The sequence below is a fragment of the Acinonyx jubatus genome, chromosome D4 (assembly GCF_027475565.1).
Source record: "Acinonyx jubatus isolate Ajub_Pintada_27869175 chromosome D4, VMU_Ajub_asm_v1.0, whole genome shotgun sequence".
Classification (NCBI taxonomy): domain Eukaryota; kingdom Metazoa; phylum Chordata; class Mammalia; order Carnivora; family Felidae; genus Acinonyx; species Acinonyx jubatus.
In genome coordinates this window covers 34,578,357-34,603,075 of record NC_069391.1, presented here as the reverse complement: position 1 = coordinate 34,603,075, position 24,719 = coordinate 34,578,357, and the positions used below count along the sequence as shown (strand labels likewise).

The 24,719-nt window shown below is 41.6% G+C and overlaps 1 protein-coding gene across 6 annotated transcripts; it reads right to left on the bottom strand.

Annotated features, from left to right (window-relative positions):
* Window positions 1-1,291: 1,291 nt before the first annotated feature.
* SLC25A51 (solute carrier family 25 member 51) lies at window positions 1,292-24,719 on the bottom strand. 6 transcript variants are annotated; one of them, XR_008291114.1, is made up of 6 exons: window positions 24,568-24,719; window positions 21,082-21,165; window positions 20,409-20,532; window positions 16,976-17,017; window positions 6,460-12,631; window positions 1,292-1,306 (listed from the first exon to the last, which is right to left on the bottom strand). XR_008291114.1 is itself a non-coding variant. In XM_027039478.2 (5 exons), the coding sequence occupies exon 5, from the start codon at window positions 12,588-12,590 to the stop codon at window positions 11,697-11,699; it is 894 nt and encodes a 297-aa protein (XP_026895279.1). In that variant the 5' UTR covers window positions 12,591-12,631; window positions 16,976-17,017; window positions 20,409-20,532; window positions 21,082-21,165; window positions 24,568-24,711; the 3' UTR covers window positions 8,369-11,696. The 6 variants fall into 6 exon arrangements, 5 of the variants coding, with proteins under 5 accessions (XP_026895279.1, XP_053060896.1, XP_053060895.1 ...); XM_027039478.2 differs by lacking the exon at window positions 1,292-1,306 and having other exon boundaries at window positions 8,369-12,631; window positions 24,568-24,711; XM_053204921.1 differs by lacking the exons at window positions 1,292-1,306; window positions 24,568-24,719 and adding an exon at window positions 23,973-24,156 and having other exon boundaries at window positions 8,369-12,631.

Sequence of the window (24,719 nt, the reverse complement as noted above, 5' to 3'; positions counted from 1 at the left end):
AAGGGACAAAGATAACTAAGGTGGTGGTCTCCCACAGCTGCAGCGCTGGCTTCATGCCATGGTGTGTAACCAGTGCAGTCCTACAGAGCCCTGCACTGAGAAAAGCCCCATGCCGGCGTCATCTTAAATGCTGCCAGAGGCATCTTAAAACTCTTTTTGAACAAGCAGCCCATTTTTGCACTGGGCTTCCAAATTCTATAGCTGGTCCAGCTTCAATACCATCATTGTGACACGGTGGGAACTATAAGATTTATAGTATCTTCTACATACTGTCTACTAAAGATACTCCCATCCATTGAAAGCTAGCCAGAAAGTGAATGATTGAGTTCAATGATTTCTAAAATCTAAAATTACTGGGGCGCCTGGGTGGCTCAGTCGGTTAAGCGGCTGACTTCGGCTCAGGTCATGATCTCGCGGTCCGTAAGTTCGAGCCCCGCATCGGGCTCTGTGCTGACAGCTCAGAGCCTGGAGCCTGTTTCAGATTCTGTGTCTCCCTCTCTCTCTGCCCCTCCCCTGTTAATGCTCTGTCTCTCCCTGTCTCAAAAATAAATAAAATGTTAAAAAAAAATTTTTTTTTTTTAAATCTAAAATTAAAACTACCTCCCTCCCACAAACATCTTAACAAATCTTCATTTCAGAATTAGGAAGGCTTTCTAAAAGTCTATTGGCTTTTTACCATTTTGGTTGAACTGTTTTGAGGTTTTCACTGATGACCATAGGTTTGTGGGTGATTTTATCTACATACATACTTACCTACATGCAATTTTAAGGTTTCAATAAACCGTTTATTAATATATGCACTGAGTGTTCTTGGTGTGAGTCTACCTCATAATGTGCTTCTCCAAAATAAATGATGCTTTGGAACATGTGACACACTTTGTGTGTGGTTAACCTCAAAAAGTTGATGGCAAACTTGCATTCAGCCGTTTGAAAATTTTGTTTAAATTGCTTAGGTGTTTATTTTTAGACCAGAATCAAGCATAAGGCTGTGACGGGGCAGCGGCTTAATGATTCTTGTAGTGGGTATTCTACACTTTTTCAATCATATAACCCTTACCTGAAAAGTTAAATACTATCCAAATTTTGATTATAAGTTTATATATGTGTATACATTATACATGTGTATATTATATATAAAATATCGTACTGATCTATTATGTACATTATAAAACATGCAAAGAGAAAAAGGGTATTTTAAAAGGATAGGACTTTTAAAAGTCAAAGTTCTACATTACCTCCTGCACTTCCTGGATCATCTTATGCTTCCACTGGCATATGCACCTTTCATTTTGTGAAGGCCACCATTCTAAAACACAGAATTCGCATTTTACACTGAAAACACATTTACTAGGAGCTGATTCACATTTGTTGACTAATGTGCTGGATGTTTACAAGTTTATTCAACATGAATCAAGTTTTATAGAGCCTTGTAAATTAATTCTTTATTCCGTGAAACAGTGTTATCAATAAGAAGCATAGTTGATAGATTTTTTTGTTTTCATATAGATACACTTAGAACATGTCGTTTTTCCCTTGAATGACCTTTTGTTTTACCGTTTAATAGTGTGATGGGTCATTTTACCACACTATTTTAATTTACTAGAAAAATGAGTCATTTGGAACACTCAAAATAAGTCATTGAGGAGAAAAAGTGAATCCCTTTCAATTCAGATTATTTTGTGAAATTGTTTAAACTGATTTGCAACTAAACACAGCATTAATTACCACTATTTCAGTGATTCCTCTGACAGACATGGTTTGGGCTATTTTAAAAGTTTTTTTTTTTTTTTTTTTAAGGAAACATTTGGCATGTTTTAATGTTAATGAATTAATGATTCATATTAGTTTCCTATTACTGATGTAACAAATTACCACAAATTAACACAAATTTAAAACAACACAAATTTGGGGCACCTGAGTGGCTCATCGGTGGGTAGAGCATGCAACTCTTGATCTCCGGGTCATGAGTTAAAGCCCCACGTTGGGCATAGAGCTTACTTAAAAAATCAAATAAAACACAAATTGGCGTCCACTGATTTTTCCTCCAAAGCCCTCCCTTCTGGCAGAGGACATGAAAAGTGGTGCTCTATCTCCAGCAAGCATGGAGTCACCTGCAGGGCTTGTGAAAACAGACTGCCGGGTCCACACCCAGAGTTTCTGACTTCATAGGTCTAGGGTTGGAGTCGCCATTTGCATTTCTAACCAATTCCCAGCTGATGCTGTATATCTGGACACCACAACTTGAGAACTACAAATATAGAAAATGTAGTTAGGGTTTAATTTTTCATGGATGACAGATCTCGGGAAGCTCTATATAGATAAAGGAAGCCAATTTAAAAGAACTTTTTTAATAATATATTTTTTAACATTTATTAATTTTTGAGAGACAGTGTGTGAGTGGGGGAGAGGCAGAGAGGGAGACACAGAATCCAAAGCAGCTACAGGCTCCCAGCTGTCAGCACAGAGCCTGATGCAGGGCTCGAACCCACGGACTGGCCAGATCATGACCGGAACTGAAGTCAGAAGCTTAGCAGCTTAACCGACTGAGCCCCCCAGCCCCCCCCCCCCCGCCACCTTTTTTAAAGAGAATATCCTAACTTTGGAGGCTGGTTATATATTATGAACACCAGTTCGTCCCATCAGCTAGGCCATTCTCAGGACACTGTCAGGTTGGCACTCCACCACTGAGAGCTTCGACTTCCCTAATTTAATTCGGTATTTGTTACTGGGCACTAAGTTAAATAATCATCTTACCTTCTGAGGAACAGACTTGGTGCTGTGTGGCTTATCTTCTAACTCAAGAAGAGGAGCCCTGCCACAGGAATACACTCTCTGGTGTGAGCTATAGATGGCTGCAACTGTTGCTAACAGTCAATCCAGAAAAGGAACAACTGAAACTCTAACCAGGGCACAGACAACTCAAAACATTTTTTTAAGCCTTTTTTTTTTTTTTTTTTTTGGGAAATCACCTCTGTTGAAAGCCATTTTTTAAAATTTTATTTATCTTTTAATTTACACCCAAGTTAGCATATAGTGCAATAATGATTTCAGAAGATTCCAGTAATTCATCCTGTGTGTATAACACCCAGTGCTCATTCCAACAGGTGTCTAATCCTTAATGCCCCTTACCATTTAGCCCATCCCCCCTCCCACAATCCTTGCAGCAATCCTGTTTGTTCTCGGTCTTTAAGAGTCTCTTATGTTTTGTCCCCCTCCTTGTTTTTATATTATTTTTGCTTCCCTTCCCTTATGTTCATCTGTTTTGTATGTTAAATTCCACATATGAATGAAGTCATAGAATATTTGTCTTTCTCTAAGAAAGCCATTTAAAATATGGGTACACTAGACTGCCACACTGACATTAATTTGCAAAAAGCCCTTCACTATACAAGAGATTCATTTTGGGGTAAAATGAAGGATCCAAATTTCATTGTTAAAGGATTACTTCTTAAAAGTTAAACACATGGGGCACCTGGGTGGCTCAGTCGCTTAAGTGTCCGACTTCAGCTCAGGCCATGATCTCCCGGTTCGTTGAGTTCAAGCCCTGTGTCGGGCTCTGTGCTAACAGCTCAGAGCCTGGAGCCTGCTTCAGATTCTGTGTCTCCCTCCCTCTCTCTCTCCCACCCTCCCTCTCACTCACGCTCTGTATCTCTCTCTCTCAAGAAGAAACATTAAAAATTTTTTTAAAAAGTTAAATACGAAGTATCAGATCTGTTCTGAAAATATTGTATTTATGTTTAAGCAGTTATTACCTCATCTTGTGTGTGTGCACACTTAATAAGTGTATGTATGGGGCGCCTGGATGGCTCAGTTGATTAGGCATCCAACTTTGGCTCAGATCATGATCTCCCAGTTTGTGAGTTCAAGCCCTGCATCAGGCTCTCTGCTGTCAGCACAGAGCCCGCTTGGATCCTCCGTCCCCTCCTCTCTCTGCCTCTCCCCTGCTTATGTGTGCGCGCTCTCTCTCTCTCTCAAAAATTAAGATTCTTAAAAAAAATGAAAAAAACATTTTAAAAAAATGTGTGTCATTAAAAGGATTTCCTGGCATTTATGGAAAGTTACAGTGTATTGGCAGGTAAATCATGATCCCTCCGCTTGTCCCTTCAAGGGATGGGCAGACCCCCTCACCTCTGGGGCAGTCTAAGAAAAAAGTAAGTTGATTAGCCCTGTCACAATCTCTGCACAGTGGACGAGGTGGCCACCATACTCTCTGATCAGTGGGAACTGCCACAGTTCCCCTCTAGCAAGGAGGGCTTTGCATGCTGCGGCTTTGTGCAAGTCTGAGAACACACACACTGAAACTACACAGTCCGTAAATGTGGATGGCACACTCTGTGATAAAGCCCCTAATGTGTCTCAGCATTTTGTTATGAAAATGTTCAACATACAGCAAAGCTGAATTTTACAGTGAACATGTTTACCACAATTCTATCCTTAATATTTTCCTAATTGTTCTATTGCTTGTCTAATACTCCCATCCATCAATCGATCTTAATTTTGGGGGTATTTTGAATAAATTGCAGATATCTGTACCCTAAAAATCCTCAGCAATACATGTCATTAACGTTTAGTATCTTTTTCTTTTGTTTTAAATTTTCCACATGATGAAGTGCCCAAGTATTAATGGTATATTTCTGAAGTTTAGGCAAATGTACACACCTGTGTAATCCAAACCCCTATCAAGATATAGATTACTACCGTCACCCCAGAAAGTTCCCTCATGCCCCTTCCAGTCTACTTCCCCTCCCTCCCTCCCAGATGCAACCACTGTTTTCTTTTTTCCGGCACAAATTTTTTTGCCTCTTCTAGAAATTCACATAAATGGAATCATACAATATGCATTCTTCCTTGATGATTTTAAAAGACATTCCTAAGGAATTCAAAGTGTCTCCGAAACAGGGAGAATAACAGTGATAAAGACAACATCTGGGATCAGAGGATTCATTCACTGAGTAGATATTTATTATGAGAACCTCTAGTCCGTGGATAAAAAGATCAGAGTCCCTGCCCTCAGTGAGTTTTCACATGGTCTTGAAGGATACATGAAGGATACAGCACAAACACCATGGAGAGAGAGCCAGGGGTGAAAACAGTCATCACATGCCACAGGAGGAGACCTAATCCAGCGTGGGAGTCAGTAAGGAAATCAAGGGAGGTTTACATTTTTACTTCGGAATTGGTCTCGGGCAGCCAATGCTCTGTATTTCCCACAAGTCTAGAATCTTCTAACTCAAAATGATTGTCCTTCAAAGGGCAGCTCTCCAGTACTGAGCAGATGGATGCATGGCAAATTTGCTAAGCAAAATAAACAAGGGAAAAACTATAAAAGGCACAAACTGCCATTAATAAGGATTCTGTTTTTCTCTAGTTTGAGTTGACACGAACTCGAATATGTGTAGTATTGCCCTCAATCACGAAAACAACATGCTTTTCTGTTCCTGGACCACAAGTAGCAGAAGTTTTGAAGAGCTCCACACATCCAGCAAATCTCTGGTCTTGGACTTCACCCATGCTTTCTCAAGGCCTATGAAACCTAGGACACCTCCAAACTCAGGCCCTCACCTCCTAACTTCTTCTTACCCTTTACCTCCAGTTTGTGCAGACATTACAAATGAAAAGCACTTGGTTCCCATACATACGCACTACTCCCTACCATCTGTCCCCAAAACTCTATGGCTACTTTTTAGTGGGGAGTGAGGAGCCCAAGAAAACCTGGAAATTTCTTGTTCAATTGTTCTAGAAGAGTAGGAAAAGTTCCAAAGCTGCTTTTAGCCCAAGAGAAAGGAGGAAGCTACATACCAGGAGCCACCTATCAACTGTAGCTATGATGACCCTTGAAAGAGAAAGAAGTTCTCCCCTAGTGTCGTATGAAAAAAAAGGTAGCATCTCCATGTAACTAAATGTATTCCCCATTTTTTAGTGTGTGCTTCAGATCAGGAGCAAGTCCTCCGCCTTACATAACCACAAGGAACTGCTAATAATGACTGGTTTCCCAAAGAGTACCTGAACTGAAACTTTTTTTTAATGTTTATTTTTAAGAGACAGAGACAGATAGTGAGTGGGGGAGGGGCAGTGAGAGGGAGACACAGAATCAGAAGCAGACTCCAGGCTCTGAGCTGTCAGCACAGACCCTGATGCGGGGCTCAAACTCAGGAACCACCAGATCATGACCTGAGCCAAAGTCGGACGCTTAACTGACTGAGCCACCTGGGTGCCCCGAAACTTTTATTTCTGTTGGCCATGAAACTATAGAAATGCTTTGTGATTTGCTCTCAATTAAAACAAGTCACTGCCTTCGTGGCACTTCAACAGCAACAAAGCCGCAAGCAGTCAACAACACTATTTTAAGGAAATAATCATTAGGCTCATCATTCAGGCTTATACATGTTACAGACTGTTTGTGCCCCCCCGGCCTCCCAAAATTGTATGTTGAAGGCCTAACCCCCAATGTAACAGTACCTGGAGGTGGGGCTCTCAGGAGGTGACTAGGTTTAGATGAGCTCATTGAGGTTCCTTCTGCCACATGAGGACACAGTGAGAAGTCTGCACATCAAGAAGAGGCCTCTCACCAGGAACCAAATCTGCCGGAACCTTGAGCTTGGACTTCCTAGTTTCGAGAACTGAAGAGAGATAAATGTCTGTTGTTTAAGCCACTTAGTCTGTGGTATTTCACTATGCAGCCCAAGCAGTGTAAAAGTTTCGTCCTTACCCAACCTCCATGACCCATCAAGGAAGGAAAGTCAGACAGGATATTCCACAATGCTAGGGCACCTGGGTAGCTCAGTCAGTTGAGCATCCGACTTTGGCTCAGGTCATGATCTCACGGTTTGTGAGTTCAAACCCCATGTTGGCCTCTGTGCTGACAGCTCAGAGCCTGGAGCCTGCTTCCGATTCTGTGTCTCCCTCTCTCTCTCTCTCTCTGCTCCTCTCCCACTTGGCTCTGTCTCAAAATTAAAAAAAAAAAAAAAAAAGGCTATTCCAGAATGCCATGATCCTGAATATCCACATGTCCTTTTACTCTCTTGACTGATTCTTTACTGTTAACCAGAGCTCCACCAGGTGTCAGGCACTGGGCAGGACACTTGAAACAGGAAGCTATGGCAGAGCCCCTGCCTCAGGTGGCTGCCATTCAAAAGGGGCAGGAAACATCAAATCAGCACAGTCCAATTAAAACAATTAAGTGCTATGAAAAACAGGAACATGGTGGCACAAGAACACAGAGAAGGGAAACCTGACTTAGTCCTGCAAGTGGGAGCCGGCTTCCCTGGGGAAGTGACGCTGGAGCAGAGATCTGAAGGCCTCAGCAGGAGTTACTGAGCCATCAGGGAAGGGTGCTGTGCTCAGGGCAGGGGAACGTGGCCTGGGCAGAGGCCGGGGAGGCTGCGAGAGCACCCAAGTTCCTGTGGAAGAAGGCGGGCACTGAGCAGGACCATGTTAGCCAGCGATGACAGGAAGGGAGGTGGGGGGGGGGGGCCTGGATCCGTGCATCTAAAGAATTAGTCTTAAAGCAATATGCAGAATGGATTGAAGGGACAGAATTTAGAAAAAATCTTATTTTATCTTCAGTTTCTACTTCAAAATCAGTTATGCTCACTGGAAAAAATGTCCCCATTGGAAATTTCAGATGCTAAATGAAGTTGGGTGCCCACCTCTTAGAGATCCGAAGCACCCTGCCCACACCAGGTCACACGGAGAAATGCGCTCCGTAGTCTATAATAGCACCCCAGCGGCTGGGCTGAAACGGCATCGCATCACATGCCACGCACAACACCCCTTTTACCAGTTCGGAAGTTCAGAATATATATACAATGAATTCCAACCCTAAACTGGAGTTTTAGAAACATTATGGCAATTGTTCCCCTTCCTAGTGGTCCTCACCAGGCAGCCGCGACTGTCCCTAGAGACAGGGAACACCTGAAAATTTAATGTGTAAACAATGTAGCTAAAATAATTTCACAATCCCCTAACAGAAAAGCGTAGCTGGGAAGTCAAACGTAGATATAAAAAACTCAAAACAGCACAAAGGTCCAGACCACTTAGCGTGGGGGTAGGTGTGACCTGAAGGCACATTATACCACAGAAATTACTGATAAGATGCATTTACTAAGGTTATACTTAGTAGGGAAAAGTTTATTTGAGAAAAACCATTTTAAAAAATATTTTGCAATTAAGCTATCTGGAAAATTAACTTATCTGGAACTCTTCTAGACCAAAGACGGATAAATGAAGGACCTACAAAGTTAACAGGTGAAGGTGCTACAGTCAAAGCAGAGTGCTCAATGGTTAGCAACAGTGACAAGCCTGAACCACAGAAAAGTTGTGCCAATAACCCTAACCCAACCACAGTAGAAGACCAAATAGAATGGACTTAAAAAAAACAAACAACTTTATTCCAAACAGAATTACCAAAAGAAGAATGTTAACTCTAACACATTTAACAGATTTCATTTAAACTCAGTCACAAAACTCAAAATATCAAACAAAAACAGCTTTGTGTGCTTAACCACTTTTCATCATGAAACTTTAAAAAAAGGGACACGTGGAGAGTCCCCCACAATTTGGGAGTCACTTAGGCAAGCAAATATTTACTATTAAGCAAAAATGACAGTATTAAAAATGAAAAGTCCTCAAGTTTAAAGAGAATGCCTGTTCAAGTCTTTAATATGCATTTATATGCACATGAGAAAACAGTATCTTAATTTAAAGGAAATCAAGTCTGAGGGCTCACCCTTTCTTCACGTGATGGCCTGTCTCGCCTTCATTTTGACTGCATACCCCTCACTACACAGTTTCATCTGCACTGACCTGCCATTTCCAGCATTGTGATCGGCTGACCCGGTCCACACATCCTGTGTGCCACCCACGATTCCCTTACATGTTTGCACAGCACTAGAGCGGAGTATTACCCCTGTCATCGAGCTAGGAAAGTTCAGGTCTCCAAAGATGATTCTATATACACAATTCTGTTTTATTGCACAGTTTACAATATACAGCAGGTAATTACATAACCAACCATAAAGAAGAATATTGATTATTGAGACAAAAACATCAACTGTCTCCAACCACAAATGAAACAAAGACACACAAACCTGCCACCATATAAAGGTGGCGTTTACTCTGTGATGCAGTCCTAAGGGCTCATACCATTCCTAAGTGTGTTAAATACAGAATCCGTAACATATTCCTGGTGGCATCAGAGCTGAAGTATGGGAGGCAGGACCAGAAGGGCCCTGTGCTCATAAGGCATCTGTGCCACCTATGTAACAAAAAGGCCACTTTTAAAGCTCTTCAGATAGTTATTCAATCATGTTTGCCTTTTCAAAATTATTACTAGTTCATACTGAAGATAAAAAAGCATAGTTAGAATCTCTTATTAATAACACTTTGACTTCTTTTAAAGTTCAGACAAAGCTGTTGGCTACCACAAGCAAGTCCTGCTGAATTTTGTCAAATTTAAAAGGTCTATAGGACAACACGAAACCATCCCTGGTAATGTATTTGCAGTTTGGTCTTCAGAAGCTGTAAAAAGTGACAAAGAAATCCAATATATTAGGAGTTAAAACCATTAAAAATATTTATTGTTTTTAAATGCCACAAGTTTGAGACTGCAGAAACCAAAGCATCCCCTTTCAAATTCTCACTTCACCTCTATTTCACAAAAGTGCTTCAGAACTTGGTTATCCATCACCTTACTGGAGTGTATAGACAAAAGGAAGCCCATTCCCAGAGCATGGCCCCAGGCTGACTCACCTGCCACACGCTGAGCACCTACACACACCCATCAGTGCTCCAGCACCAGTGCCTTTGTCATTCATGCCCCCAAATCCAACCCGCTTCAAAGCCAGACTCCATTCAATAAGCCAAAGATGCTACTCACGTTTATTCGTTTATTCGGTGTCAAATCCTTGTTTTCTGAAATCCTCACATCTGCATCTTGGTTTTCAAAGTAAACTGCCATTTCCAACACAACATTTCCAAACAGGGCTGTTGTAAAGCTACTGGGCCTCATTACTGCCTGGCAAATGCTTGATAATGCTTCCCAATCCTTTAAGGTTGGAAGGATGCTTATGTGACCAGCCATATTGCATTTAGAGGTAAACATCTCTTTTGGACTATCTGCCCAGAAACTGAGTAAACTACCAGCTGAGACCCTGATTTTGTTTTGGTCAGTGTATGCACATATTCATATGCAGTTACCCAGAATGAGGAAAAACTGGTAATAAGAAACTTAACTACTCTGCCATGTCAGATGCTGGCAAGCAATCTTAACTACATATTTACAGATGGGGATTTTTAAAAGATTGATAAACCACTTTTCTAGGATGTTTCAGGTTTTATTAGTTATTCAATTGGTAAATAGGAGGCATTTTGCCTTACTGATCAGGGCATAAGACTTTAAAATCTGATTCCTTCAACAAGTTTTTCTCTGTTATGTAGGGGATGAGTATGCTATCCAGCTCTTACCAACTTCTAGCATTTAAAATGAACCTTCTAAATATCTTGATTTAGATTTTATCACCTCAAATGGCTTTAATGATAAAATGGTAAAACTGGGTTCCCAAAATGTAAAAATCCTAATAGAAGTCTCCATTTCCAAGAGTAAAATAAAAAAGACAACTAACACTCTGGGGTGAAAGCTATCCTGAGGTTTTTTTTTTCTTTCTCTTCTGTAACACTTAGAAACCAGGAGGGAAAAATCTAGAGTCCCATTAACAGACTTCCAAAATTCAATATTATGCAAGTATTTATCTTTTTTTTTTTTTTTTTTTAAGGAGAGTTCAAGAGAACAGGATACTTGAATATGAGAAACTAGGACTCAAAGTGAAAATATTCCCCAAACTCCCACAGCTCTTCACTAAGTTGGCAACAATTAATCAAAGAACTAAACTAACCAGAGTTTGATCCATACGCAATTCATGTGAAATTTCTTCACAGGATCAAACAGCTGTGACGAAATGTAAGTCTCCCCATCTTTTGGTAATGAAATAAGTGAAATTAACATAAGGGCATTCGAAGGGTTTAAGGTCACATTCAGAACTAAACAACACTTTCCAACTCAGAAAGCAAAATGGGAGCTTTCACCTGCTGCTTGGGTCTGCCCTACTGTGTCTGAATAGTCTGGATGATGACCATCCCAACATGTACTTAGTTTCAAAACTAACACAAGCGATTTATCATGAAAAGCCTACATCTAATAAGCTGTTTTTCTCTTCTCTGTCCTACCACGTTATATGCTTATGTTTAACGAATACTACCCTTTGCAACTCCTAAAAGCAGCGAAGAAATGGAGTAAGAGAAGAAAGCCTGAGAATTCACAGGGCTCTAAGAGCCTTTTCTCTGGCTGGTCATGGCCACTGATGTTTCAATACAGAAGATTTAAAGACTTTTGGAGAAAAGAACCATATCTTGGCTATTAGCTTTCCTTGTCAAAAGCCATCAGATAGATAGCTATTAACCAGGCAATTAGCCTAAAGTTCTTAGATAATGATTACAAAACAAAACCAAAAACCCCTTAAATTTTCCTATTAGAACCTTTTATTCTGAATTTGTTGGTGCTGAAGGAAAACAGCTCTGCCCCGTAATTCATTGTGCCCTGAACTTACGACAACAACCTGTATTTGGTCAATTAGGAACAAAGCCAAACTACATTCTTCTTAGGTCTATGCAGTTAATAAATGGCACTTAACTGGTTTCTTTCAAATCATCTTTAACAAGAACTCATAAGTCGCATTGATTATACCCCAAGAGATGAGGGACCGATGGTAATTCAGGTGAGCACCTCTGAAGAGATTTGTCAGCTTTCTGTCTCGTTCTAGCCAGATTTTTTGGAACACCTTGGGAGAAGACTGAAACTCTCCACCAATCTGAGACTGCATGCGAGTTTTTACAACATTAACTGGAAAAAACAAGATTCCCAACATGGCACCCAACAGACCTCCACAGATAAAATCATTGACCAAATGAGCGCTGTGGGTGGTTGCGGTAGGCAGATGCTCCTTAATGGGGCCACGAAGGCCAAAGAAAAGGACATTGCTGAATCCATTACGGAAAAGAACAGGTACCAAGCCTCGATAATATTCTCTTATTCCATGGCATCTGAGTGCCTTGAAAGCCTGGTAAGTGTTTGTAAATTTGTCATGATGCCTGTGGTCTTGAAGCAATGTCTGAACTCTTTCCAACGGAGTGAAAATTGCTTCTGTTGTCCCTGCAAGTACCGCTGCCACACTACGGGTTGCAAACTCAGGGGGACTGATGTGCTTCCGGAGAAGACAGGATAAGTCCTCATACAGACCGAACATAAGCGCCAGCGTGGTGGTCTTCTGCAACAGTGGGGGAAGGATTCCGCGGTATAAGTTTCGAAAGCCATCCCTCCTCAGCTGAAGCACTGCGTCCCGGGTTTTGATTCCGTACAGCTGCTGCCGAAAGAGCACCTTCTGAATGGGAAATGTGATGGCTACATTGTTGAAAGCTGCACAGCAGCCGCACAGATAATGCTTCATTTCACCTACATTTGCAATGTGAGGTGACAGGTCTTGTTTGGAAGATGTCAGGATGGGCGGCCTCTTTTCATGAGCTTCTGAATCCACCATGTTGCTTAAGATCTTTCTTCTTCATGAAGGAGATTTTTAACCTACAAATAACAAAATGACAATAGGTAACCATTATACATAGGGCTAAACATGTGCACTTTTCCTTGACCCTTTAACTTCTGTAACACTATTACATTTCCCTTTTAGACTGGATGAGTAGTTGGTACAGTACTTGCCGAGGGCCCCTGGAGGTCCCGGACACCCTTGCAGGGGTCCACAAGGTCTTTCCTTTTCCAGCCACTTACCTGTGGGAAGTGGGATTTTCTGCTTATACTGCAACTAGAACAACTTCTCACAAAAGACACAAAGTAGACGCAGAGATGAGACTCCACCCACCTGTTATGTCCTCTCTTTTACACAGACCTGCAATACTGTCAAACACTCTCTCTTCATTAAGTTGTTTTGGAAAACAGTTATTTTTCATGAAAACATGTTATCCATATTAACGTACAATGGGTTTATCCCTGATATTTTAAAGTGAATATTTAAAAATTTTGTTTTTGTTTCTAAGACCATAAATAACTAATCCACATAAATAAGCACTCACATAAATAATCCACATAAATAGGGCCCACAATAATTTTTAAGCATAAAGGGGTCCTGAGACACCAAAACGTTTGAGAACTCCTGGACTAGTTCACATGTGCCGTAAACTACGTAATGCTACATACCATTATCCTTCTGAAAAAAATTCAGAGTCCTCCATTGAGAAACAAAATATCAAAACACGCATTCATTCTGTTCACTAACACTTACTTATTGGTGTCTAATCTGAACTAGGCCCTCTACAAATTGCTAGAGATTCAAAAGCAAGGAACTCATGGGTTGCCTGGCTGGCTCAGTCAGTAGAGCATCTGACTCCTGATCTCAGGGTGGGAAGTTCAAGCCCCACAGGGGGCATGGAGCCTAACTTAAAAAAACGAACAAAACCATAACCAAACAAACAAAGCAAGGAGCTCACAATTTAACAGGAGACTGCCAAGGAAAACAAATACACCAGAGCATAAATACCTTGCTACAGATAAGAGACACTGAGCATGCACTTTGGGAGGTAGAGGCTGGAAGAACAGGGTCACGGAAGGCCTACAGGTATGTACTATACACTGCATTTTCACATATTTAATTCTCAAAACAATTCCATCAAGTAAACATTATTTTCCAAGTTTTACCAATGAAATAACCAATATTCTTCTTTGTCCGAGGTACGGAAAGTAACTGGTGAAGCTGGCATCCTAAGTCTGATTCCAGAGTTCATGCTCCTGCTATCATACCACAGGATAGCAAGGACTTTGGGAGGCTGCCCTGGACAAAAAGTGGCTATATATGACCGCTGAAGAAGATGTGAAGCCTAAATATAAAGGCTTAGCCCACTGAGTAAAACTAAGGTAAGGCCCTCCCTCAAGAACGCACCTGCTTCCTTAAAGTGGCAAGACCACCCCTTGCCAGTCATTTACGTCTGATTTTCCCAAAAGGATCCAGATAGTTGGATCATCCGAACAAACCCACAGCCCAGAAATAATCTTCACTGGGGAACTAGATGGCAATTTTATATTTTATATTAATAGGCTAAAAAAATTTTTTTTAAATACTTTATTTTTTTAAGCGATCTCTGTACCCAACATGGGGCTGAAACTCATAACCCCAAGATCAAAAGTTGCATGTTCCACCGACTGAGTCAGCCAGCCACCTCCACAGGCAAAATACTTTTCAACTGGTTTTAATTCCTCAACAGTATGAGACCACATTTATGAGGCTAGTCAACAAACCATTAAATAACCCAATTAAAAAATAAGCAAAGGACTTGAACCAGCGATTTCTCCAAAGGAGATATAAAAAAAGATAGCGGAGACTCCACCCATCTTTCAACCCAGGTGTGAGAGATACTACAAACTGTGGAACATACTCAGATGCCAGCAGGCATATGAAAAGATGCTTGACATCTAAATCATCAGAGAAATGCAAATCAAAACCACAATGAGATCATCTCACCCATTAGGATGGCTACTCTTCAAAAAACCTCAGAAAGTAAGTGTTGGTAGAGCTGCGAACCCCCGTGCACTGCTGGTGGGAATGCAATATGCTGTAGCCACTAAACCAGTATGGCATTTCTCCAAAAAATTAAAAACAGAACATAGGAGTCAGCAGTCCCACTTCTAGGTATGTATCCCTAAGAACTGAAAGCCAGTTCCAAGAGGTATGCACATATCCACATCCACAGCAGGGCTATTCACAACAGACAGACGAAGAAGCAGCACAATGTCCACTGATGAATGGTAAACAAGACGTGGTGCGTACATACGATGGAATACTATGCGGCATTAAAAAGGAAGGAAATCTTGTCACATGCTACTACATATTAAGTAAAAAAAAAAAAAAAAAGTCAGAAAAGGACATATGTATATACTTATGTAAGTGATTCCACTTATATAAAGTAGTCAAATTCAGAGACACAAAGTAGAACGTTGGTCAGCAGGGGCTTGGGGAAGGGGGAACACAGAGTTACTACTTAATGGGTATAGATTCCGTTCTGTTAGACGATAAAGTTCTGGAGATTTGTTCTGTAACAGTATAAATATACTTAACATTATTGAACTGTACACTTAAAATTGCTTAGGATAGTAAATTTCATAATGTGTTTTTTACCACACACATAAAAACACTACATGTAAGGATTTTAATGGTAAATAAATAAAAAAACAAACTGGCTAGATAAACCATCTAGGTCTTTTTTTTTTTTTTTTTTTTTTATGTTTATTCATTCTTGAGAAAAAGAGAGCAAGCAGGGGCGGGGCAGAGAGAGACACAGAATCCGAGGCAGGCTCCAGGCTCTGAGCTGTCAGCACAGAGCCCCGTGCGGGGCTTGAACCCATCAACTGTGAGGTCATGACCTGAGCTGAAGTCAGACACCTAACCAACTGAGCCACCCAGGTGACCCTCTTTTCTATATTTTTTCAAGTTATTTGTGTCAATCTATTCAACTGTTTTCCAAAGATGAGATGACAATAATGAAGCTCTAATTAGAACAACAAAAGGCCAACAGTGACAGACCAATGAGACAAAGTTTCAAAGTAAGCAAATTACTATCTCTCTCTGAGGATCAGTTTCCACACTTACAACTGAAGCCAATGTCATCCACCATGCACAATCCAAGTGAAAGTCAACTAGAGTCTTAACCCCAATGCTGGGGACACAGTGAAAAATGCACTGAGGGTCTAGTCAACAAATGTCAGCCTTCCCACTGGTTTCCTCCCTAAATTTTTAATAACAATGTTTTTTGTGTTTGTTTCATTCAGACTTCTAGGAGAACACTGTCAAGATGATTTTAATTTACTTTTGTTGGGAAGTTCTTCTTTACTGATTTTAAATTGGCCTCTTAGCATACTATGAAAATTAAATTCAACCAACTTTTCAGTTCCTTCCACATTCAGGCACTGCCCTACGTGTCAGAGACTAGAAATAAGCAAGAACCCTGGCCTCAGGGCAGATAAGACATGCAGACAATTAGACTACAGTGTGATGAATGCCAAGTGCAGAAATAGACACAAGGTACATAAAGGCCCCACAGAGGAAGGGGTCATCATTAACTAGCAGTCTGACAGGGCAGGACAGGACATGTGGGCAAACAGGGTGAAGCACCTTCAGCCAAAGAAGGCAGCACAGGCTAAGGTGTAGGTCCTGTGTCAAAGGAGCAGCAGTATCACATTCTGGAGGAATTATTCCAGTATGTTCTGCTAGAGCACCGTGTGGGTAGAAGATGGGTGGGCGGCAGTGGAAAGAGAAGCAGGCTTGGACCGGTATTATCAGAGACCCTCAGGAAGATTCCAAGACCCTCTGACACTACGGAGTACGATTTTTCCCTTTCTCATGTGAAGCAAATGGAAAACAAGCTATTTTCCTTCACCAGCGTCTGTGTCTTTCCACGAGATAGACTACACTAAAAAGAAAATGTAACACTGAACCTTTGGCCCAAAGTCTCTTTGTTTTGGAGTTCCAGTTGGCTTGCTCCATGATTCTATTAGAAAAGATAAACTTGCCCTCAGCTGAGAAAAACTGTGACACCACTGCAGGCCCAAACTCTGCCATTAAGGAAGGTCCTAAAAGGGGTCAGGAAACTTTTCTTGCCACTAAATCCCCTGACAGAAAATGACAGTGCCAGGGGCACAATCTTTCACTGTCCACCCACAGGGGAGCCACACCATCCCCCTCAGGCAGGGGCACTGGAAGGAGCGGAAATGCATCTGAATGCTGCTTAGCTACATGGTCTATCCGTTTAAAGGGGCAGTAAAATCTGTTCCACTGCAATGTAAATAGAGTAAGGCCTGGTTCAGAGAGAGGAATTATTTCTAATTTTGGCAAGTATGAAAACAGTTAAACTATGAAGTCACCTGTATGTTTGACAGAGAGAGGCCACATTCCTTGGAGTTGGGCTGCTTGTAGATCCAATAAAACAACAAATGAATCATTTAAACGGAAATTCACAAAAGAAACACGTATTAATTTTTCGGGAAAAAAGTACACATTAGAAATTCAACATTTAAAAAAACTTTTTTTAAGAGAAAATAAAGTTGTAAATAAACTAAATAGACAGACGTCTTTCTGCTCCAGGCTCGCTGCCCTGGCTCAGGGCTCTTCAGGCTTGCCTAACTCACACCAGAGCCTCTTTACTAGTCAGCCTGCCACTAGTGATACAATGCATTCTGGAATTTTCTAACAACAGCAGAGATACCCCAGTATTTTGGATAATTGCATAGCATTCTAACAACTGGATGTATTACATATCATTTATTCTATCTCCTATTTTAGTCCCTGTTTTTTTGTTTAGGTTTGTTTTTTTTTTTTTTAAAGATTGATTCATTGGGCCGCCTTGTACATACACCTTGCTTGGGTGAACTCTCACAAGGTTGTCTGTAGGGTAAATGTTTAGAATGGGATTGCTGGCTCAAATACTACTTGATAGCTACTCCAAATTGCCCCAGAAAAATTATGATTTACACCTTAAATTACGTGTATGCCAGTACCAGTTCTGATACCATTTCCAGCAGCAGGTATTAATTGTAATTTCTGCCTATCTGATGGGTAAACAAAAACCCTTCATTCTGTCATTAAAAATTTTTTAACGTTTTATTTATTTTTGGGAGAGAGAGAAGAGAGCGTGTGAGGAGGGGAGGGGCAGAGAGGGAAACAGAGGATGCAAAGCAGGCCCTGTGCTGACAGCTGGAAGCTTGATGCGAGGCTTGAATTCACAAACCGCGAGATCGTGACCTGAGCCGAAGTGAGACGCTTAACCGACTGAGCCACCCAGGTGCCTGTCATTTAAAATTTCTGATTAAAATACAGCACTTTTTATTTTTGACCACTTGGATTTACTATAAATTTTCATGATACCCTTTTTCCTGTACACAGAAAAAATTTTTCTGATTTGTAAAATCCTTTTATATATAAAGAAGTCCATCCTAGTTAAATTTATCAAATTGCAGCAAATACTGTTTTATCATTTTTGTGGTGAAGTTCTCAATTTGGATATTAAATCTATTCATCTTGGCTTCTAGGTTTTGTAATGTCCTCAGAAGGCCATCATTACTCTAAAATTATGAACAAGTAACCCACAGCTGCTCTCCTCTATAGCTTTATTTATCATCCATCCATACTGTGATCTGTCGAACGACACAGTAAGGCCTGAGGCAGAGAAGAGATGCCTCTGGAAGTGACTGGTGAGCATAAACTAAATGCCCATAGGCATGTGCATGGTCCCTCCGCACTCGCTCTGCCCCGGCAGCGGCACAAGCACTTCTCTCGCGCCAACCTGCTCTGACCCACTATGGCGGCAGGACACGTGTCACCATCTGGTAGGGCTTCCCCCTACTCTAAGAATTCTCGGCTTTCTGGCTTTCACGCTTTTCCTGGTAAACTTTTTTTCATATAGATACTGAAATTTGTGTCTAGTTTATCTTTTTGGTTGCTGTTATGAATGTGCTGATTCCCTCCAATTAATTTTCAGACTGCTTTTTGTCTGCATACAAAAAAAGCTACCAATTTTTGTGTATTAAGGTCAGAACCAGCCAATTTACTGAATCCTCTCGCAACTTCTGTTTTCTGGACTGGATTTGATTCAGCTTCCACCACATAAAATACCACAAATTATTTTTATTTCTCCTCTATATGTCTTTTTTCTATCTTACTAGACTCACAAATGCTTCCTGAACAAAATTATGGTAATAGTGAATGTCCTTATTATTTAATGTTTAGTTTTGAGAGACAGACTGACAGATAAAGCATGAGCAGGGGAGGAGCAGAGAGAGAGGGAGACACAGAATCTGAAGCAGGCTCCAGGCTCGGAGCTGTCAGCACAGAGTCTGACATGGGGCTCACACTCGCGAACCGCAAGATCATGACCTGAGCCGAAGTTGGACACTTAACTTACTGAGCCACCCAGGCGCCCCATATATTTTTTTTAATGTTTATTTGAGGGGGAGGGAGGGAATCCCAAGCAGTTGTGCTGCCAGTGCAGAGCCCAACAAGAAGGTCTATCTCACGAACCGTGAGGTCATGACCTGAACCGAAATCAAGAGTTGGATGCTAAACCAGCTGAGCTACCCAGGCACTCCTCTTTATATTTTTCTTGACATTTCTGGGAACTTTGCTAGGAATTAATGTTAAATATGACACTGGTTTTTTTGGTGTGAGAGATAAGAAGTTGTCATCGGAGTATTCATAATCTAAGTCCTAGCAGTTTACAGGGAAACAGATCATCATGACACAAAAATGTTTGATTAACTGGCCCCTATAACATCTGTACCCACTCAAGTAAACTTCTCTGTTTGTCATCTCTCCCTACCCAGCTTTAGGATTGTGCTGCAAACATGGAGTGAAGCATGCCTTTCCAACACTACATTTCATCAAATTACATTAAAAACCCCAACACTTCATCCTGCATTCATCCTAAGAACTGTATCTTTAATTATAACTTAAGCCCCTTTACCTCACTATTTACTAGGAAATTATGTTTCCCATTAAAACTGGATTCCACTTTTCTAGTTACTAATGATCAACTGGTAAGGGCTTAGAGGATTTTCAAACATGGGAAAGGAATGTATTTATGCCTGTTTTACTGAAATTCAGCCACCCTCAACCCTTCCCACCACCACTAAATCAGCAACTTTGGTCAATCGCTTTCAGGGAGCTACTGAGATGATCATATGAATACAAGAGACAGAGCCAGTATAACATTTAAGAGCTGCAGTTTACAGCCTGGGGTCAGATACTGGCTCTACCACATACCCACTGTGTGACCTTAAGCAAGTTCCTCAAGGTCTCTATGGCTTAATTTCCTCATTTATAAAATAGGGATGTTACCTACTTTATAGGTTGGCTCAATTAATTGTGTTACTGCACGTAAAGTATCCAGGAGAGTAGTCCAGAGCACCAGAGGTGCTCAACATGGATGAACTATTATTACTGTTCCTCTCTGATGGGTTAATGTTAGCATATTTCTTGTTAATTACTTGCCCTTGTAATATGGGAATGAATCCTCTTTGGAAATGATGAAACGTTTTTTTAAATGTATCACTAGATACATTTGCTAATGTACCACTAGATGTATCACTAAATGTATCACTAGATACCATTTGCTAATATTTTAAAATTTCACATCATGAGAACATACCAAGTTTTCAATTTTAGTACCTTCTTCAGGCCAAGTTCAGGCATCAATGTTCCACTGGCTTTGTAAAAAGAATCTGTCACTTTTCCTTCCTTATGCTGGTGAACAATTTAAATCTTATCAAAATTATCTGTTCCTTGAAAGTTAAAACAATTCACCTGTAACATCATCTGAGCCTGGTGTTTTGGGGGATGGCAGCTTTTTGGTAACTTTCTCAATTTCTTCCATTGTTACTGGTCTGTTAGGTTCTTTCTTCTGGAGTCATTTTGGTAACTGGATTCCCTTTAAAAAAAAATCTGGTTTATTTATACAGTCTTATATAGTACTTGCTGTTTTTAAAAAATACTTCTAGTCTTGAGCAGGGCAGGCAGTTTATCAAATTTACATTCCCCCATCTCAGCAAAAAAAACAAGCTCTCAGATTTACCAGTTTTACTATTTTTCAGTTTTTAAATGTTTTTCCTCTTTATCTCTTTTCTTGTTTTATCTAGGCTTATTGTATTCTGATTTCTCAAGTTAGATGGGATTATTCACACCCAGCTACAGAATCCAAGCCTGTTTTAGCTTTGCCCGTCTTACATCCTCTATTTATGCATCTTTCTTGTGGCCTACAGTAAAGACACGGACAGATCTCAGTATCTGGCAGTCGTCCTCCAGTCACAAAAGATTTGATGATAAATACACCCTGAAGCTGACCTTGATTAGTGGGAGAACAAAGCAGCAGCAGCAGCAGCAGCAGCTGCGGCGGCAGCGGCAAAGCAAGCTGAGTATATGAAGTCCATTACTAAGTTTTTTGACCACAGCAGGACAAAGGGAAGAGATGTATACAAACCTGAAATATCCAGGCTCCATGACAATCTTGCCACAGAAAGAAAAATAAAATAGCCATTGGCAGCCATCTTTCTGCTAGATCATGCTGAAATGCAGGGGGAAGGGGAAAGAAACAGAGAACTTAAAATGGGTAAAGAAATGTTTTTTAAAAGTCCCTGTTTTGTCCTGAAATTTTGGTCCATCCTGGGGAAACAGGATCTTCTAGCACAGATATGAGAAGCCATAGCTCTGATATCTAGCTACAGCCTCCTTGATTTGATGACTACATTGTTATGATTTGCTCTTCTGTTAAAGCATTTTTGCTAAAAGCCATAGACTTCCTCCTTCCTACGAAGCAGTACTTCAGTCTTTATATAGTATAGCATCATGCCATGCAGCATTTGAAGACTCAATTTTTTTTTAAGATTTTATTTTATTTTTTAAGTAATCTCTACATCCCATGTGGGGCTCAAACCCATAATTCTGAGATCAAGGGTCTCATGCTCCACTCACTGAGCCTGACTGGTGCCTCAAAGACTCAATTTTTAAAACCATTAACCTGTTGCTGACTTTATTATGCTAATTCCTGTTTCAATAGCTGTTTCCCTGAATTCAGGATACAAGTGCTTGTATAGGACAGCTTTCCATCATGCATTATTTTTGTGGGTATTTTATACGACTTAGGGAGAACTGAAAAAAGAAAACCCACAGCTTTTTAATTTGTTTAAAACACACCTTCTGCCTCATACATTTTGTGCTTTTAACCAGTTAAAGAAGCCAATGGCATTTTAGTTCATTTTTATTTATCACCAATGGCATTTTTAGTTAAAAAAAAAAAGTCTAAAGATGGTTGAGAAGTTTGTCAGGGTACAGAGTTTGATAATTATTAATCACTTAGTCTTCTCCATCATTACTTCTTACTGTTTTAGGTGACAGATGTGAATTTAAAAACTTGTAAGTACTACACTCGCCAATCTAGGATCAACCAACATTTTAAAAACTTGGCATACAAATGCTTTATATCTATGTAAAACTTTGCTCTTCTTCAGTCTCAGGACTAAGAATACTCAGATTAATGTATATGTTATATAATACACTGTGAAAACTTATGAATGTAAAAAATTTCATTTAAATAAATACATAACCGACTTGAAATTCTACAGTCACCACCTACAAGCTGTTTAACAATCTATTGTTCCTTGATAATACAAACCAAGTTATTTGTACACCTGACTAAATTTTGTCCATGTTCACTTTTAGTTTTTACTGGAATGATTTTTTCTTTTTTTAATATTTTGAGAGAGAGAGTGTGCAACAGTTTGCACGGGGGAGGGGCAGAGAGAGGGAGGGAGACACAGAATCTGAAATAGGCTCTGAGCTGTCAGCACAGAGCCCACACGGGGCTCGAACCCTAAGCCCGTGAGATCAGGACCTGAGCCGAAGTCAGATGCTTAACCTCCTAAGCCACCCAGGGACCCCTGGAATGATTTACGTTCTAAAATTTTGCAAATTAAAGTTACTTCATCTAGTTTGTCACAGCTCTTTGTAATAACGGAGACTGTTATTAAACTGTGGCTCACAGAAGTTAGTCGCTTACTGACCACTGTATTTAACTATTTTAAGATATTTTAAGAACATCACTCTACATTTAGAGTATCAAATTAACAGGACTGGATATAGAAAAAGGAAGGTAATGAAACCCTCCTAGACTTCACAGATTTAAAAATTTCCCTCTAAATTATAACCTCCTGAGACCGATGTCTTCAAAGAAACCAGATGCACATGGGAAAAGAAATAAAACTAAAGCTTTCCCTCTAGTTTCATCCTACACACCAGAATGGTATGAATAGGTTCCTAATTTAGCAACAGAAGGATGGGGTGCACAGTATTCTGTGAAAATGGAGTTCAGAATTTTACAATGTTTATCTATATTGCAAACATGGCTCAATTTCTTTATTAAACTAACCTCTATACAATTCCTTAACATGGATAATTCTGTGCAATTTACTGCAAAACTTATTTAACAAAATTTTATCCTATTTGCTACCTAAAACACTCAACCTATCTGATCAATAGGAAGCACAGTTAACAAGCTGACTTTCAAGCAACTACAAGTGTGAAACTTTTGCTGCACAACCCAACAGTGTAAAGTCTACTCACTGTAATTTACAGCCCACACGGACAAACAAGATCCAGATATGATCCCAGCACAAAGGTCTTTGTGCAAAAAGTGGGGGGAAGGCAAGTGTAATTCTCAAAGGATGTGAACTCCCACAAGTCAGCAGGTCTGAGTCAGCATTCAGAACCAGATCGGTCTGGGTTCCAGTCCTAGTTATAACAGTATCTTGCTAGAATACACATAGCAACGTCCCTAATTTAAAAATCCAATTCTCTAAGCTTACTTTATCAAAGGAGAAACCAAATACCTCCGGTCAGCAGTAACAGCTTAGTGCATTTAAAGAAAAAATCATAAGCGTGACTCCAGATCCAAAGTGCCTAACCTGTGCTCTGGAACCACTAGGGGACCTGACCAGTTCTGGCACCTTTTGATTTTACGGAATCCCTTTCCAAGCAAAGGCGGAGGAGGCTCGAACCCGCAAGGTCACTACGCATATACCTTCAGGGCTTCTGTTTCACTGCTGACAAGAGAAACCAAGGGTGGGAATTAAGACCAGCTGTGTATAGCTGACGGGGCAAAATAAGGGTTAAGTGTAAAGGGTAAATACAGCTGAGGCACCGACGTGTTCCCCCTACCTAAGCTCAGTGCTAAATAATCACTACAGAGATTCAGAATGAACATCGCCCGCCTGCCAGCTTCTCCCCCGCCCCCAAGCCTTGTACAATTGAGTTTCCCACAACGCAATGCAACATGGTGTCGCAGAATAAGCACTGCCTAACTGTGGCTGAATTGACCGCCCTCTGAGCGTCCATATCCCCAATCTGGCGTAAGGGGCAGGGGTGGAAATTGGGCAGGATCACCGAAGGCCCTTCCGTCTCTGACAGTCAACAGGCTCCGGAGGCCCGGAATCCCAAACCCCGAGGGGCAGGGGCCCTTCCGGCGTCCCAGCGCCGCCAGCGCTGCTCTCCCCGGGCGCAGCGGGCCCCTCCCCGCCCTACGGTTTGTGCGCGGCGTGAGGCACCTCCCCGGCAGAGGCGCGTCCGAAAGAACGCAGTCTCCCTCGCCAGAAAGGCTCGCTCCGGCAGCCAGATGGCACCCCCCGCCCCGCGAAGCCCTGCGAAGTCGGAGGGCCAGCGGGAGAGCCGGGAGCCGCGCGGGCGCGGAACCGACCCTGCGCGCGCGGCGCCTCCTCCGGCTCCTGCGGCTTCGGGCCCCACCCGGGAGGGCGCGCGGGAGCGACTAGGCGCGCAGAGAGGGGTGGGCCCCAGGGGCTGCGCCAGAGGGCCCGCGCAGGGCGACCTCCTCAGACCGTCCTTCGTGCTTCCGCCCTTTCAACCCACAGGCCGGGGGAAGGCCCGTGCTGCCCACTCGCCGGCCTCCTGCACTCACCCATTGCAGCGGGCATCCGGCTCCGCGCGCGGTAGCCGCCAGCCCGCAGGACGGCTAGCCGGCGAGCCAGCGGCCGCGCAGGCGCAGGCCTTGACCGACCCGGCGCGCGGGGCGTGGCCTGACGCGCTCGACGCCACCGGAGCCCGATCACG